This window comes from Canis lupus, chromosome 11 (genome assembly GCF_011100685.1).
Source record: "Canis lupus familiaris isolate Mischka breed German Shepherd chromosome 11, alternate assembly UU_Cfam_GSD_1.0, whole genome shotgun sequence".
Lineage (NCBI taxonomy): Eukaryota > Metazoa > Chordata > Mammalia > Carnivora > Canidae > Canis > Canis lupus.
This window is the reverse complement of record NC_049232.1, coordinates 9,011,476-9,025,426: the sequence shown is the minus strand read 5'-3', so window position 1 is coordinate 9,025,426 and position 13,951 is coordinate 9,011,476. Positions and strand designations below refer to the sequence as shown.

The 13,951-nt window shown below is 37.1% G+C and overlaps 1 protein-coding gene across 4 annotated transcripts in view; it reads right to left on the bottom strand.

The window, feature by feature from the left end:
* HSD17B4 (hydroxysteroid 17-beta dehydrogenase 4) overlaps positions 1-13,951 on the bottom strand; it is a 93,478-nt gene that overhangs the window by 56,879 nt on the left and 22,648 nt on the right. For all 4 annotated transcript variants that reach the window (XM_038551877.1, XM_038551879.1, XM_038551876.1 and 1 more), the window contains one exon: positions 930-1,021. In XM_038551877.1, coding sequence (XP_038407805.1) covers positions 930-1,021 — 92 coding nt within the window. The remainder of the gene's footprint in view (positions 1-929; positions 1,022-13,951) is intronic.

The following is a 13,951-nucleotide window of genomic DNA, read 5'->3' as shown; positions in this document are numbered from 1 at the left end:
TAAAAGGACTTTGTGCTGTGAAAAGTGGATCTCTTTGGATGTGTGCTTTTTATTTTTACAACAAACATTTAAAGCTCTGCAACAAGGAAAAATAGAAACATTTGTTTCTAAAGTTAAAGTAAATAATAGTTATGTCTGGATCTATCACACCGAGACTAAATTTCTGCAACAGTGACATAACAGTTCCAATTGAAAAGTGACTGTTACATACTAGATCCCATGCCAAGATTTTAAAAAGCTGACTGAGGGCACCTGGGTGGCTCAGTCAGCTAAGTGTCTGACTCTTGGTTTCAGCTCAGGTCATGATCTCTGGGTGATGGGATCGAACCCTGTGCCAGGTCCCACGCTCAGCATGGAGTCTGCTTTAGATTCTCTCCTCTCTCTCCCTGTCCCTCCTCTTGTTTGAGTTCTCTCTCTCTCTCTCAGATGAATAAATAAATCTTTTTTAAAAATGAAAATATGATTTCTAGTTGTCACCACAAAAGCTGAAGAAAACTGATGTTCAGAAACATTAATTTGTATGATATTCCAGCAAGCCAGCAATTATCAAAACAAAAATCCAAAACCCAATCTTGCTGACTCTAAACCCTAAGTTCCATCCTTTTACTTTCACATTCAGGTTCCCAAACCAAATAAAACTTTCTCCATTTGACTAAACACATCAAACCAGTCACATTTTCATTTGGTAAGAATATTAAAAATGAAGAAGTAAGGAAAAACAGAATTTATGAAGTTGCTGTTACTTCTAAAAAGGGCATTTGTCAACATTTGCTCCTTAGTTAACCATGATATTAAAAATTACACAATTGATAGCAACTCATGCAGTTCTTTGCAAGTGTGAGCAACTGGAAAATATTAATGTTTAGACCATTGTTTATATATAATTACACAAATATTGCTTTGAGAGAAAGCAGGAAGGGGGAGATTACCTCAAACAAGCTACCATTTTCCTCACAGCTCTCGTGGCAAAGCCAAAGGACCAGGGGGGCCACGTAATCTGGCTTCAGAGCTTTCAAGAGATCTGAAATAAAGACCAAAGAAAGGTATAAATAAGAATGTACACATATTTCATCATTGATTTTGCTTTCTGAAAATTCCTTACTTACAAATTATAGGTAACTCAGGGACTTTTTAAATAAGTAAAAACAAAATTAGATCTATATAATTAATCTAACACTCAAAGCTTTTGGAATAACTATCACATCCCAATGGAGACATTCCAGAAGTTCCCTCAAGTTTCTAAATTTGAAGGCAACAGATATGCCTTTCCAAGAATGGTAACACACTATTCAGGGGAAGACAAGTTAGAGTTGCCCTGGCAATAACTGGCGAGCAAAACTCTTTCTAATATGAAGAACTGAAGTGCCATTCATTCCCAAAACTATTTTGCTGTTTACCAAAGGTAGCAAAGACAAATCCTCTCTAAAGAAAACACTACCATTTCATAATGCAGAATCAACATAGATTAAGATGAGACAAAAGGCTCATGATTAAAAATCACCAAGAATAAATGAAGGAAAACCACGAGTGAAAATCAAAAGAAACAAACAGATTTAAACTACAGTGAGACAGAGATATTGGCATTTAAAATATAACATATAAGAAAGCTAATGACACATTCAAAAAATAAAGAATATAATCACAATGCTAAGCAAACCACAAAGAAACTATCAAGAGTAAATAGGGAGAGCAGATCTGAAAGTGGGGGAAAGGAAGACCTACTGAAAGGAAAAAAAAATTTAAATATGTTACATAGTAATAAATCAGACACACATAAAGAGTGAATTAATGAAATATTCAAAACAATTTAAGAAACAAGAACAGAGAAATATTAAAGAGAAGGTAAGAGAAATTTAAGAGAAGTTAAGAAAAAAGAAAAGGGACAGAATTAGGTCTACCATACATCTAACTGACATATAGAAAGAAGAGAGCAGAAGAATAATGCCTCGAAAGATGAAGCCAAAATTTTTCTGGAACTTATAAAATTAAAAAATATAAACCATGAATCAACAGATCAAGAAATCAATGTAATAAGCTGAATATGCTAGACACATAAAAAGAAATGCATGCCCAGATATATCAATGAAAGAATAGAACACAGAAGAGGAAAACATGATCTTAAAAGCACCAGAGAGAAGAGTAAACCTCTATTAAAAAAACAATGATTCAACAACAAAGAATCAGAAGCAAGTGGAACAGATTCATCAAAAATGTTGGGAGAAAATAACAATCAGTCTAGAATTGTAGTCCCAGAAAAATGGTCTTTCAAGAAGGAAAATGAAATAAATACGTATATGATTAAAAAAAAAAGTGAGAGAATATATAAAAACAGAGACTAAAGGAACTTCTAAAGGGCATATTCTAAGGAGGTGAAAAATAACCCAAAGGAGATGGTAAAAGATATAAAAAATGATAAACATATGTAAGTCTAAAAAATATTTTCCATATAAAATAATAACAAGGTAGGGGTGCCTGGGTGGCTCAATGGGTTAAGTGTCTGCCTTCAGCTCAGGCCATAATCTCAGGGTCCTGGGATGCAGCCCCACATCAGGATCCCTGCTCAGCGGGGAGTCTGCTTCTCCCTTTTCCTCTTGCCCCTTTCCTCACATGTGCCTGCTCTTTCTGTCTTTCTCAAATATATAAAGCCTTTAAGAATAATGACTATGATAATATCTAATTTAAGAGTTTAAAAAAGAAAACTACAATAACAGAAAGTAATAACACACGAGTCAGAAAGTGGATGACTAGGTTTAAAGTGTTCTTGAATCCTTACACCGTTCAAAATAGGAGTCAACACATCATTTAAGGTACCATCAAAAGAAAAGAAATAAGCATTCAGTAACCTGTTGGACATCAGCCTTAGCAATAACTTTATGGATATATCTCTTTAGGCAAGGGAAATAAATGCAAAAATAAACTACTAGAACTACACCAAAATAAAATGCTTTTGTACAACAAAGGAAACCATGAACAAAACAAAAAGGCAGTCTACTAAATCAGAGAAGATATTTGCAAATGACATATCCAATAAGGGGTTAATATCCAAAAATATATAAAGAACTTACACAACCCAACACACACACACACACACACACACACACACACACACACATAAACCCAAATAATCAGATTAAAAATGGGCAGAGGACCTGAAGACATTTTTCCAAGGAAGACATACAGACAGACGCCCAATAGACACATAAAAAGATGCTCGACATCACTAATTATCAGGGAAATGCAAATCAAAACACAATGAGCTTTTACCTCAGGTCAGTCAGAAATGACTAGTATCAAAATGTCAAAAAATAACAAATAATGGGGAGGATGTGGAGAAAAAGAAATCCTCATGCACTGCTGATGGGAATGTAAACTGGTGCGGTCCCTGTGGAAAACAGTAAGGAGGTTTCTCAAAAAAAATTAAAAATAGAAATGCTATATGATCCAGTAATTCCACTACTGGGTATCTATCCAAAGGAAAAAAAAAAACAAACAAACCAGTAATTTAAAAAGATATATGTACCTCTATGTTTATTGCAGCTTTATTTACAATAGTCCAGATATGGAAACTACCCAAATGTCCATCAATAAATGAATGGTTAAAAAATAAAAAATAAAAAAAAATAAATGAATGGTTAAAGAATATGCAGTATATATCTACAATGGAATATTACTTAACCACAAAAAAGAATGAAGTCCTGCCATTTGTAACAACATCAAGAGACCCAGAATATAGTAAGCTAAGTGAAGTTAAGTCAGAGACAAATTACCGTATGATTTCATTCAGTGGAATCTAAAAACCCAACCAAATCACCAAAAACAAACAGAAACAAACTCATAAATATCAGAGGACAAACCAGTCATTGCCATAGGGGAGGACTACAGGGAGATAGGCAAAATAGTGAAGAGGATAAAGATACAAACCTCTAGTTATAAAATAAATAAGCCACGGAGAAGAAATGTAGACCACAGGGGGTATCGTCAATAATATATTATATCATGAGGATCAAAAACAAACCGAACTATAAAGTATTTACCCATGTATTTATTACTTTAAAAAAAAAAAGGATAAGGGAAAGAAAACCAAACATTTTCTTTAAGTGTTACCCCTTGGGGGAGTCAAAGGACGTCGGATGAACAGGTAACAAAAGACAGATGCAAGTTATTTGTAATGCTCTAGTTTAAGGGTGACAGCTAGTCTTCAAGATGGACCCAGTGATCTCCACCTACTCTCATTCACCCCTTTTTTGTGGTCCCCTCCCACAGTGTACCACAGACCAGTGTACCACAATTGGTCTGTGTGACCAGTAGGATACAAGTGATAGTATCTCACTTATAAAAGTTAAGTTATGGAAGATATTGTATCTTCTGTTTTGGCAGCTGTTTCTCTTGTTTTCCAATTATTAGCTCTGGGGGAAGCCAGCTGCCATATTAAGAGCAGTCCTATGGAGGGGCCAGCAAGTTGAGAACTGAAGCCTCCAGAAAACAGCTAGGAAAGAAAGAAGGCATCTTATTAACAGTCATCCACATGCTTGGAAATGGATGCTCCAATCCAGCCAAGCTTTCATATTACTGAAGTCTCAGCAAACATCTTCATTAAAACCTCACTAGACACTAGAGACCCACAACTTCCCAGCTAAGTCATTCTAGATTCCTGACCCCAGAAACTATGTGAGATAATAATTGTTTATTGTCTTAATCCACGAAGTTTTTGAATAATTTATTATATAACAATAAATAACTAACACAACTTAGAAAGGTATTCATGGGTATTAACTTATGATTGTTTTATTTCATGTAAAAAACGTAAGCTATATACATTACTTTTGATTTATCAAACATATTTCAAAGGGGGGAAGTGAAATTGCAAATGTCTCCACACATTAACTAAAATTCAAACTCTATCAAATAATTATTATGATAACCTGTGAGTAGGTATTTAAGAGGAATCAAAGAAAAACTCTGGGGCAAAATAAATTTTCAGCTTTCCTAAACTATAAAAGAGTAATAAAAACAAAAATAATAGCAAAAATTTACTATCTGAAGGATCTTTTTAAAATGATCTACAACAACTTGGGGACGCGTGGATGGCAGCAGCTGGGCATCTGCCTTTGGCTCAGGGCGTGATCCTGGGATCCGGAATCAAGTCCAACATCAGGCTCCCGGCGAGGAGCCTGATTCTTCCTCTGCTTGTGTCTCTGCCTCTCCCTATGTCTCTCATGAGTAAATAAATAAACCTTTTAGGGATACCTGGGTGGCGCAGCGGTTTAGCGCCTGCCTTTGGCCCAGGGCGTGATCCTGGAGACCCGGGATCGAATCCCACGTCAGGCTCCCGGTGCATGGAGCCTGCTTCTCCCTCTGCCTATGTCTCTGCCTCTCTCTCTCTCTCTCTGTGTATGACTATCATAAATAAATTAAAAAATAATAATAAAATAAATAAATAAATAAATCTTTTAAAAAAAGAAAAATTATCTACAACTCTCTTACTTTACAGAAGACAAAACAGGTCCAGAAAGATTAAGTTAGATGTCTAAAGTAGATCTTATTTTCTAAACTTCTTTTACTAGAATATGGTGGCCATATAGAATATTACACTAATCATTTACCTGAGACTTCTACATTCTCCAAAAACAAAAAACAAATTTTGTTTTTCTTGAAAACTTAGTGCTTCCCAAAGTGTATAGCCAATGGCAAAAAAAAAAAAAAAAAAAAAAGACTAAGACTTGCAGCAGATATCTAGCAAACGAATGATGAACACAAAATTCTAAATAGTGTTTATCTCTTGGGATGAAGCAGAGGGGTAGAAAAGAAGATACAAAGTTAGATTGTCAAGTTATCGGTAATGCTGCAATTCCAGGGTTGAGTAGCAAGTTCATGACTATTATATTTTTAAACTTTTCTTCTTCCAGTAATACTAGGAAGTGTTAAACAGTAACACTGTTTTGCATATATGCAGTATTCTACTTAAAAGGAAAAAAGATGAATTGTAACTGTCCTTCGTATAGTTTGATTTCTTGAAAAAGAGCTACCATGATATGAATAGGAAAATATAAAGAGTTTTTAAAATAAAGGACTTTTAAAAAATGGCCTTGTTGACAAGGAAAAGGGAAGAAAAAAAAACAAACTGACATCTCTGGTCCAGTTATTCTACATTAAAGCAAATTGATCAGGCACAGCTTCTTCTTTTTTTTTTTTTTTTTAAGATTTTTTTTTAAATTTATTTGTTCATAGACACACAGAGAGAGAGGCAGAGACACAGATGGAGGGAGAAGCAGGCTCCATGCAGGGAGCCCGATATGGGACTCGATCCCGGGTCTCCAGGATCACACCCTAGGCTGTAGGCGGCGCCAAACCGCTGCGCCACCGGAGCCGCCCTCAGGCACAGCTTCTAACAAAGGATAGCAAATATATACTTGGTATCACAAATCCCAAGTTCTAAGATGAATGTTAACGCAGATGTGAAAAGTAAAGGTTACTACAAACAAGTATTTGTTCCATGAAAAACCTAATTTTAAAATAATTTCACTCATCAACTGTATTGAACCATTTCAGAGAAACAACTTTTAAAATATTATTAAGATTTTCCTTTTAGGAATGTAAAAAAACAGAAGTATTAAAAACCACATGGTTTTCCACTAGTCAAATATTCTGTGTATTATATAACCAAGTATAAGATTAGGATCTCAATCATACACTTAAATTTTATATTCTGAAAGAACAAAGTTGGAAGGCTCACAGTACCTGGCTTCAAGACTCACTATATAACTATAGTAATCAAAGCCACTGGTAAAAGGACAGGCACAGAGATCAATGGAACAGAACACATTATTCAGAAACAGACCCACACCTAGCAGTCAATTGATTTTTTCACAAATGGGCAAAGGCAACCCAAAGTAAGAATGAGTACTAGTCTATAGGGCAAATGAACTAGTTTCTTCAACAAATAAACTGCTTTTTTTAAAAGAACAAACTATTGTATTAAATAAAACAAGAGCTATGTGGACTTTATTTGGATCTATGTGGAATTAGCCAACTCAAAAAAGGTATCTTTTATCTAATTAGTTATAATATTAATTTGGTATTAGGTGATATTAAAGAATTACTTTGCTTGATGTGATGATAGCATGGTGGTTATAATGTCCACACCCGCCTGAGATACGTTTCCAATAATGTATTAGGTAGAATATGAAGTCTACGATATACTTTGAAACATTACAGAATGTCAGGATCCCTGGGTGGCACAGCGGTTTGGCGCCTGCCTTTGGCCCGGGGCGCGATCCTGGAGACCCAGGATCGAATCCCACGTCTGGCTCCCGGTGCATGGAGCCTGCTTCTCCCTCTGCCTGTGTCTCTGCGCCTCTCTCTCTCTCTCTCTGTGACTATCATAAATAAATAAATAAAAATTAAAAAAAAAAAAGAAAGAAACATTACAGAATGAAAAGGAAGACAGCAACCAAAAAAAAAAAAAATCATTCTGAAATATACCCAGAGCATTCTACTTTCCTTAACAAAGAGCTGCCCTCACAGTAGACCACCAGAGCCTTATGTGACCTGGGGAAAGGGCAATTATACAACTGGAACCTCTGTAGCCTTCCTGCCTCAACTGAGGGGAAAGGGAAGAAACAGCTAAGAAAATCTTCTGAAAGCCACAACCCAGGACTCTAACTCACTAAACAAAATGGAGATTTCATCATAAGATTACACACCATTTTCCCTCCCTGTAACTTACAGCCACGTCAACAAGGCTACAGTACAGTAACAATGGATTATAACTGAGGGCTCCCAGGATATACCCTCCAGTTAACAAGGACTTTTTAGGGAGACCCAAAAGCAACAGAGGACACAGAAACAAGGCTACAGAGGGAAAAAAGCCTCTAACACAGCTACAGCAGACAATAACCACAGCCTAACTCCTCACAAGATAAACTTAAAACTTCATACTAAAGGCCTGTTTACTGTGCCCTCTATTACCCCAATACATCATGTTCAGCTTTCAACAAAAATTTCAAGGCATGCTAATAGGCAAGAAAAGCACAGGTGGAAGAGACAAGCCAAGCATCAGAACCAGACTCAAATGTAATAGAGATTTTGGAATTAGAAGAATGGGAATTTGAAATATAAATCATATGCTAAGGGCTGTAATGGAAAAAGTCAGTAACATGCAGTAACAGATAGCCACTGTATGTAAAAGATGGGAACTCTAAGAAAAACTCAAAAGTAAATGCTACAAAATAAAACAGTGTAATAGAAATGAAAAGTCTATGAGCTTAAATGTATGTCAATAGAAACTTCCCAAACTAAAATGCAAAAATAAGTTACTTATGCATGCATTTATGCATTTACGCATTTATGTATTTATATATTTAAGAGACAAAGTATGCACTCAAGCCATGGAGGAGGAGTGGAGGGAGAGAGTGAGAAAGAATTTTAAGCAGAATCCATGCCCAGCACAGAACCCAATGTGAGGCTCGATCTAAGAATCCTGAGATCATTACCTGAGCTGGAATCAAGAGATAGATACTTACCTAAATGAGCCAAAAATAATTTTGAAAGGGGAACAGATATCCAAGAACTGTGGGATAATTACAAAAGATATAACATGCACATAAAGGGAATACAAGGAGAATAAAGAGAGAAACAGAAAAAATATTTGAAGTAGTAATGGCTGAATGTTTTCCAAAATTAGTGAAATACACCAAACTACAAATCCAAAAGTTCACAGACAATCTAGCAGTTTACTGCCAAAAATCACCACCTAAGTATACTATATTCCAACTTCAGAAAAACAAGTGTACGAAAATCTTGGGAGAGGAAAAAAATGCCTTGCCTATAAGTAAAGGGAGAGAATTATGTCAGACTTCTCTTCAGAAACCATGTAAGAAGCAAGACTCCGGAGGGCAGACTGAAATATTTACATATTGAAAGAAACAAACTACCAATCCAGGATCCTGTGTCAGTGAAATCATTCTCCAAAAAGGGAAAGAGATTAAGGGAAGAAAAAGATAAAATATAGGCTGGGAAAAAAAAATTTACAAAACACATATCTGATAAGGAACTTATTTCCAAGATACGCAAAGAATGCTAAAAACTCAACAGTAAGGGATCCCTGGGTGGCACAGTGGTTTGGCGCCTGCCTTTGGCCCAGGGCGCGATCCTGGAGACCCGGGATCGAATCCCACGTCGGGCTCCCGGTGCATGGAGCCTGCTTCTCCCTCTGCCTGTGTCTCTGTCTCTCTCTCCCTCTCTCTGTGTGACTATCATAAATAAATAAAAATTAAAAAAAAAAAAAAACTCAACAGTAAGACAAAACACTCAATTTAAAAATGAGTGAAAGATGTGAACAGACACATCACCAGAGAAGATAGATAAATTGCAAAGAAGCATAGGAAAAATGCACAACATTATGTCATTAGGGAACTGCAAATTAAAACATGAGACACTACTACAGACCTTCAGAAAGACTACTACTACACACCTTTAAAAGACTTATAGCAAGAAATGCCTGCAAAGATGTGGAGCAATAAGAACACTCCCTCATTACTAGTGGGAATGCAACATGATATAGCCCTTTTTGGAAGACAGTCTGGAAATTTCTTACAAAGCTAAGTAGTCCTAGCCTTAATATACAAATCCAGCAACCATGCCCCTTGGTATTTAATCCAATACCAGTTGAAAATTTAGGTTCACACAAAAACCTGCACTTGAATGTTTATAGCCACTTTATTCATAATTGCCAAAAGCTGGAAACAACTACAATGTTTCTCATTCAGTGAATAAATAAATTGTGGTCCCTCCATACCAGGGAATATTATACAATGATAAAAAGAAATGAACCTCAGCCCTGGCTGACATTCAGGAAGAAGAGGAGAGGATGAAGAGGTGAAACATGGTCAGCTGCAAGTCCAAGATGGCAGCAGTGGAGGAGTAGGAGACCTTAGTTTCATCTGGTCTCAGGAATTCAGCTAGATAGCTATTAAAGCATTCTTAACACCTGTGAACTCAACCATAGAACTAAGAAAATAATAGCTGCAAGTCTACAATAGAAAAGCGACCATCTTCTGCAAGATAGGTACAGAGAAGTGAATCCGAGGAAAACTACAGTAAGATAGACTTGGCGGGGGAGGGAGCCCCTGGAAGCCGGCTACTGTAAAGTGACATAGCAGTGGAGCACAAAATGAGAACTTTTCGAAGTGTGCTCCAGTGAGGGATGTTCCTGCCTGAAAGGTGCTCAGGCAGCAAAAGTGGGGTGGAATCCTCAGTGGGACAGCATGGTCTCAGGATCCCCGGGGTCACAGGAAGACTAGGGGTGCCTGAGGATGGCAGAGTTCCCAGGCATCGGATCACGGAAGCCAGCTGTAGTCAACAAACCCAGGAGGGGGCTCTCAGCTCAGGGTTGCCATAATCCAGGAACCAGGGCACAGTTGGCATGACCACTCTCCAAGCAGAGGCCCAGCAAGCAGCAGAACTGGTGAGAACCCCCTTCCTCTCCCAGGAGAAGTGGCATTCGTGCAAACCAAAGAGGTCTGCAGGATCTGGGGACTCGATAGGAGGTTATGTCCTGAGATAGAAGTGTTCTCTGGCTGGGGGAGCACAGAGTGTGGATGGAGATAAGGGAGACAGTAGTGACGGACTGCTTTTCCCTGAGGGCGCAGAGAAGTAGGGATCCGAGTTTTGAGCTCCAGGGCTGGAGATTGGGAGCCCACCACTTTCACTCTCATCCTCTAAACAGGCATGGGAAGCCTTCAGGGAACAAAAGAAACCTAAAGCAATCCAGAGCAGATTACTTAGGATGGCCACCTTGGCAAGGTACAATTCCCCCGGGGGGCAAAGACACTTGAGAATCCAGGCAACAGGTCCCTCTGCCAGAAAATCAGCAAGGACATCCAGCCAAGACCAAGTTTACCAATAGTAGAGAACTACAGAACTCCAGCACTAGGGGAAATAGTATATAGAATTCAATGGTTTGGGGGTTTTTTTGTTGTTGTTTTTTTTTTTTTTGATTCTTCAGTCTTTCCATTTTAATTTTTTTCTTTCCTTTTTTACAAATTTATTTTATTGGCTCTTTTTGTTAATATTTAATTTTCATTTTTAGTTCTTCTATCCTTTCATTGTATTTACCTTTTTTTTTTTTTTTTTTACATATAGAAGTTTTCTTTTTGTTACAATTTTGGGATCTAGTTTTCTAATAAATGAACCAAAATACACACAGAACCCAATGTATTGCTCTATTCTGTTCACCTGTCTAATCGATTTTCTTCTTTTTTTTTTTTTTTTTTTTTTTTATCTTCTCTTTTTTTAATATTTTTTTCTTTCCTTTTTTTTCGGTTTTGGGTCTCTTCTGATTTGTTTATAGTATATATTTCTCTGGGGTTGTTGTTCCCATTTTAGTATTTTGTTCTCTCATTCATCTATTCTTCTCTGGATGGAATGACAAGATGAAAAAATACACTTTAAAAAAGAGAACAAGAGGCAGCAGTGACTGTCAAGGACCTAATCAGTATGGACATAAATAAGATGTTGTAATTAAAATTCAGAATGACAATTATAAAGATACTAGCAGGGCTTGAAAAAAGCACAGAAGAGACTAGAGAATCCCTTTCTGGAAAAATAAAAAAAACTAATGTCTAATCAAGTCGAAATCAAAAAGGCTATTAATAAGATGTAATAAAAAACGGAGGCTCTAACTTCTAGGAGAAATGACACAGAAGAGAGAATTCGTGACCTAGAAGACAAAATGATGGAGAATAAAGAACCTGAGAAAAAGACAGATAAACAACGATTGGATCATGAGGGGAAAATTTGAGAGATAAGTGATACCATAACACAAAACAATATTAGAATAACTGGGATCCCAGAGAAAGAGAAAAGGGGGGGCAGAATATATATTGAGGGAATTATATCAGAGACCTTCCCTAATCTGAGGAAGCAAACAGGCATCCAAGTCCAGGAGGCACAGAGGACCCCCCTGGAAATCTGTAAAAATAGATCAACACACCAACATGCAACAGTGAAACTTGCAAACCTCAGAGACAAAGAGAAAAATCCTGAGAGCAGCTCATGACAAGAGATCCACAACCCAAGAAGGTTGAAACATCAGAGAGGCAGCAGACCTATCCAAAGAGACCTGGCAGGGCAGGAAGGACTGGCATGATATATTCAGGGTGCTAAATGAGAAAAACATGCAGCCAAGAATACTTTATACAGCTAGGACCTCATTCAAAATAGAAGGAGAGATAAAAAGCTTCCAGGACAAACAGAAACTAAAAGTATTTGTGATCACCAAACTAGCTCTACAAGAAATATTATACAGGATCCTTCAAGCAAAGAGAGAGTCCAAAAGTAACACAGATCAGAAAGGAACAGAGACAATATACAGAAATAGGGCTGTACAAGTAATAAATGGCACTAAATTCCTAACTTTCAATAGTTACTCTGAATGTAAATGGGCTAAATATCCCAATCAAAAGACACAGAGTATCAGAATGGATAAAAAAGCAAGAATCATCTATATGCAGTGGGCAAGAAATTCATTTTAGACACAAAGACACATCCAGTTTTAAAGGGGTTGAGCAGCCCGAGTGGCTCAGCAGTTTAGCACCGCCTTCAGTCCAGGGTGTTACCCTGGAGTCCCGAGATCGGGTCCCATGTTGGGCTCCGTGTGTGATGCCTGCTTCTTCTCCCTCTGCCTGTGTCTGTGCCTGCCTCTCTCTCTCTCTCTCTCTATCTCATGAATAAATAAATAAAATCTTAAAAAAAAAATCAACTGAGGGGTAGAAAACCATTTATCATGCTAATGGACATCAAAAGACAGCTCAGGTGGCAACCCATATATTAGACAAATTAAATTTTAAACCAAAGATTGTAGTAAGAGATGAGGAAGGATACTATATCATAATTAAAGGGTCCATCCACAAGAAGATCTAACAATTATACAAATATCTATACCCCTAACTTGGAAGCAGCCAATTATATAAACAAAGTAATAACAAAATTAAAGAAACACATACATCCATAATACAATAATAGTAGAGGACTTTAATACCCCACTCACTGCAATGGACAGATCATATAAGCAGATCAACAAGGAAACAAGGGCTTTGAATGACACACTGGACCAGATGGACTTCACAGATAACATTCAGAGCATTCCATACTAAACCAACAGAATACACATTCTTCTCAAGTGCACATGAAACATTCTCCGGAATAGATCACATACTGGGTCACAAACCAGGTCTCAACAGTACCAAAAAACTGGTATCATTCCCTGCATATTTTCAGACCACAATGCTTTGAAACTGAAACTCAATCACAAGAGGTAATTTGAAAAGAACTCAAATACATGCAGGCTAAAGAGCATCCTACTATCCTACTTAAGAGTCAAGGAAATTAAAGAATTTCAAATTCATGGAAATAAATGAAAATGAAAGCACAACTATTCAAAACCTCTGGGATGCAGCAAAGGCAGTCCTAAGAGGGAAGTATATAAACCTTTCTCAAGAAATGAGAAAGGTAAAAAAAAAAAAAAAAAAAAAAAAAAAAAAAAAAAAAAAAGAAATGAGAAAGGTCTCAAACAAGGTCTCCTTATACCTGAAGGAGCTGGAGAAAAAACAGCAAATAAAGCCTAAATCCAGCAGAAGAAAAGAAATAATAAAGAATAGAGCAGAAATCAAAGAAATAGACCCAAAAAAAACCAGTAGAACAGATTAACAAAACTAAGGACTGGTTCTTTGAAAGAATTAATAAGGGGATCCTGGGTGGCTTAGGGTTTAGCGCCTGCCTTTGGCCCAGGGCATGATCCTGGAGCCCTGGGATCGAGTCCTGCAACAGGCTCCCTGCATGGAGCCTGCTTCTCCCTCTGCCTGTGTCTCTGCCTCTCTCCTCTCTCTTTCTCTGTGTCTCATAAAATCTTTAAAAAAAAAAAGAATTAATAAGATTGATAAACCCCTGGCCA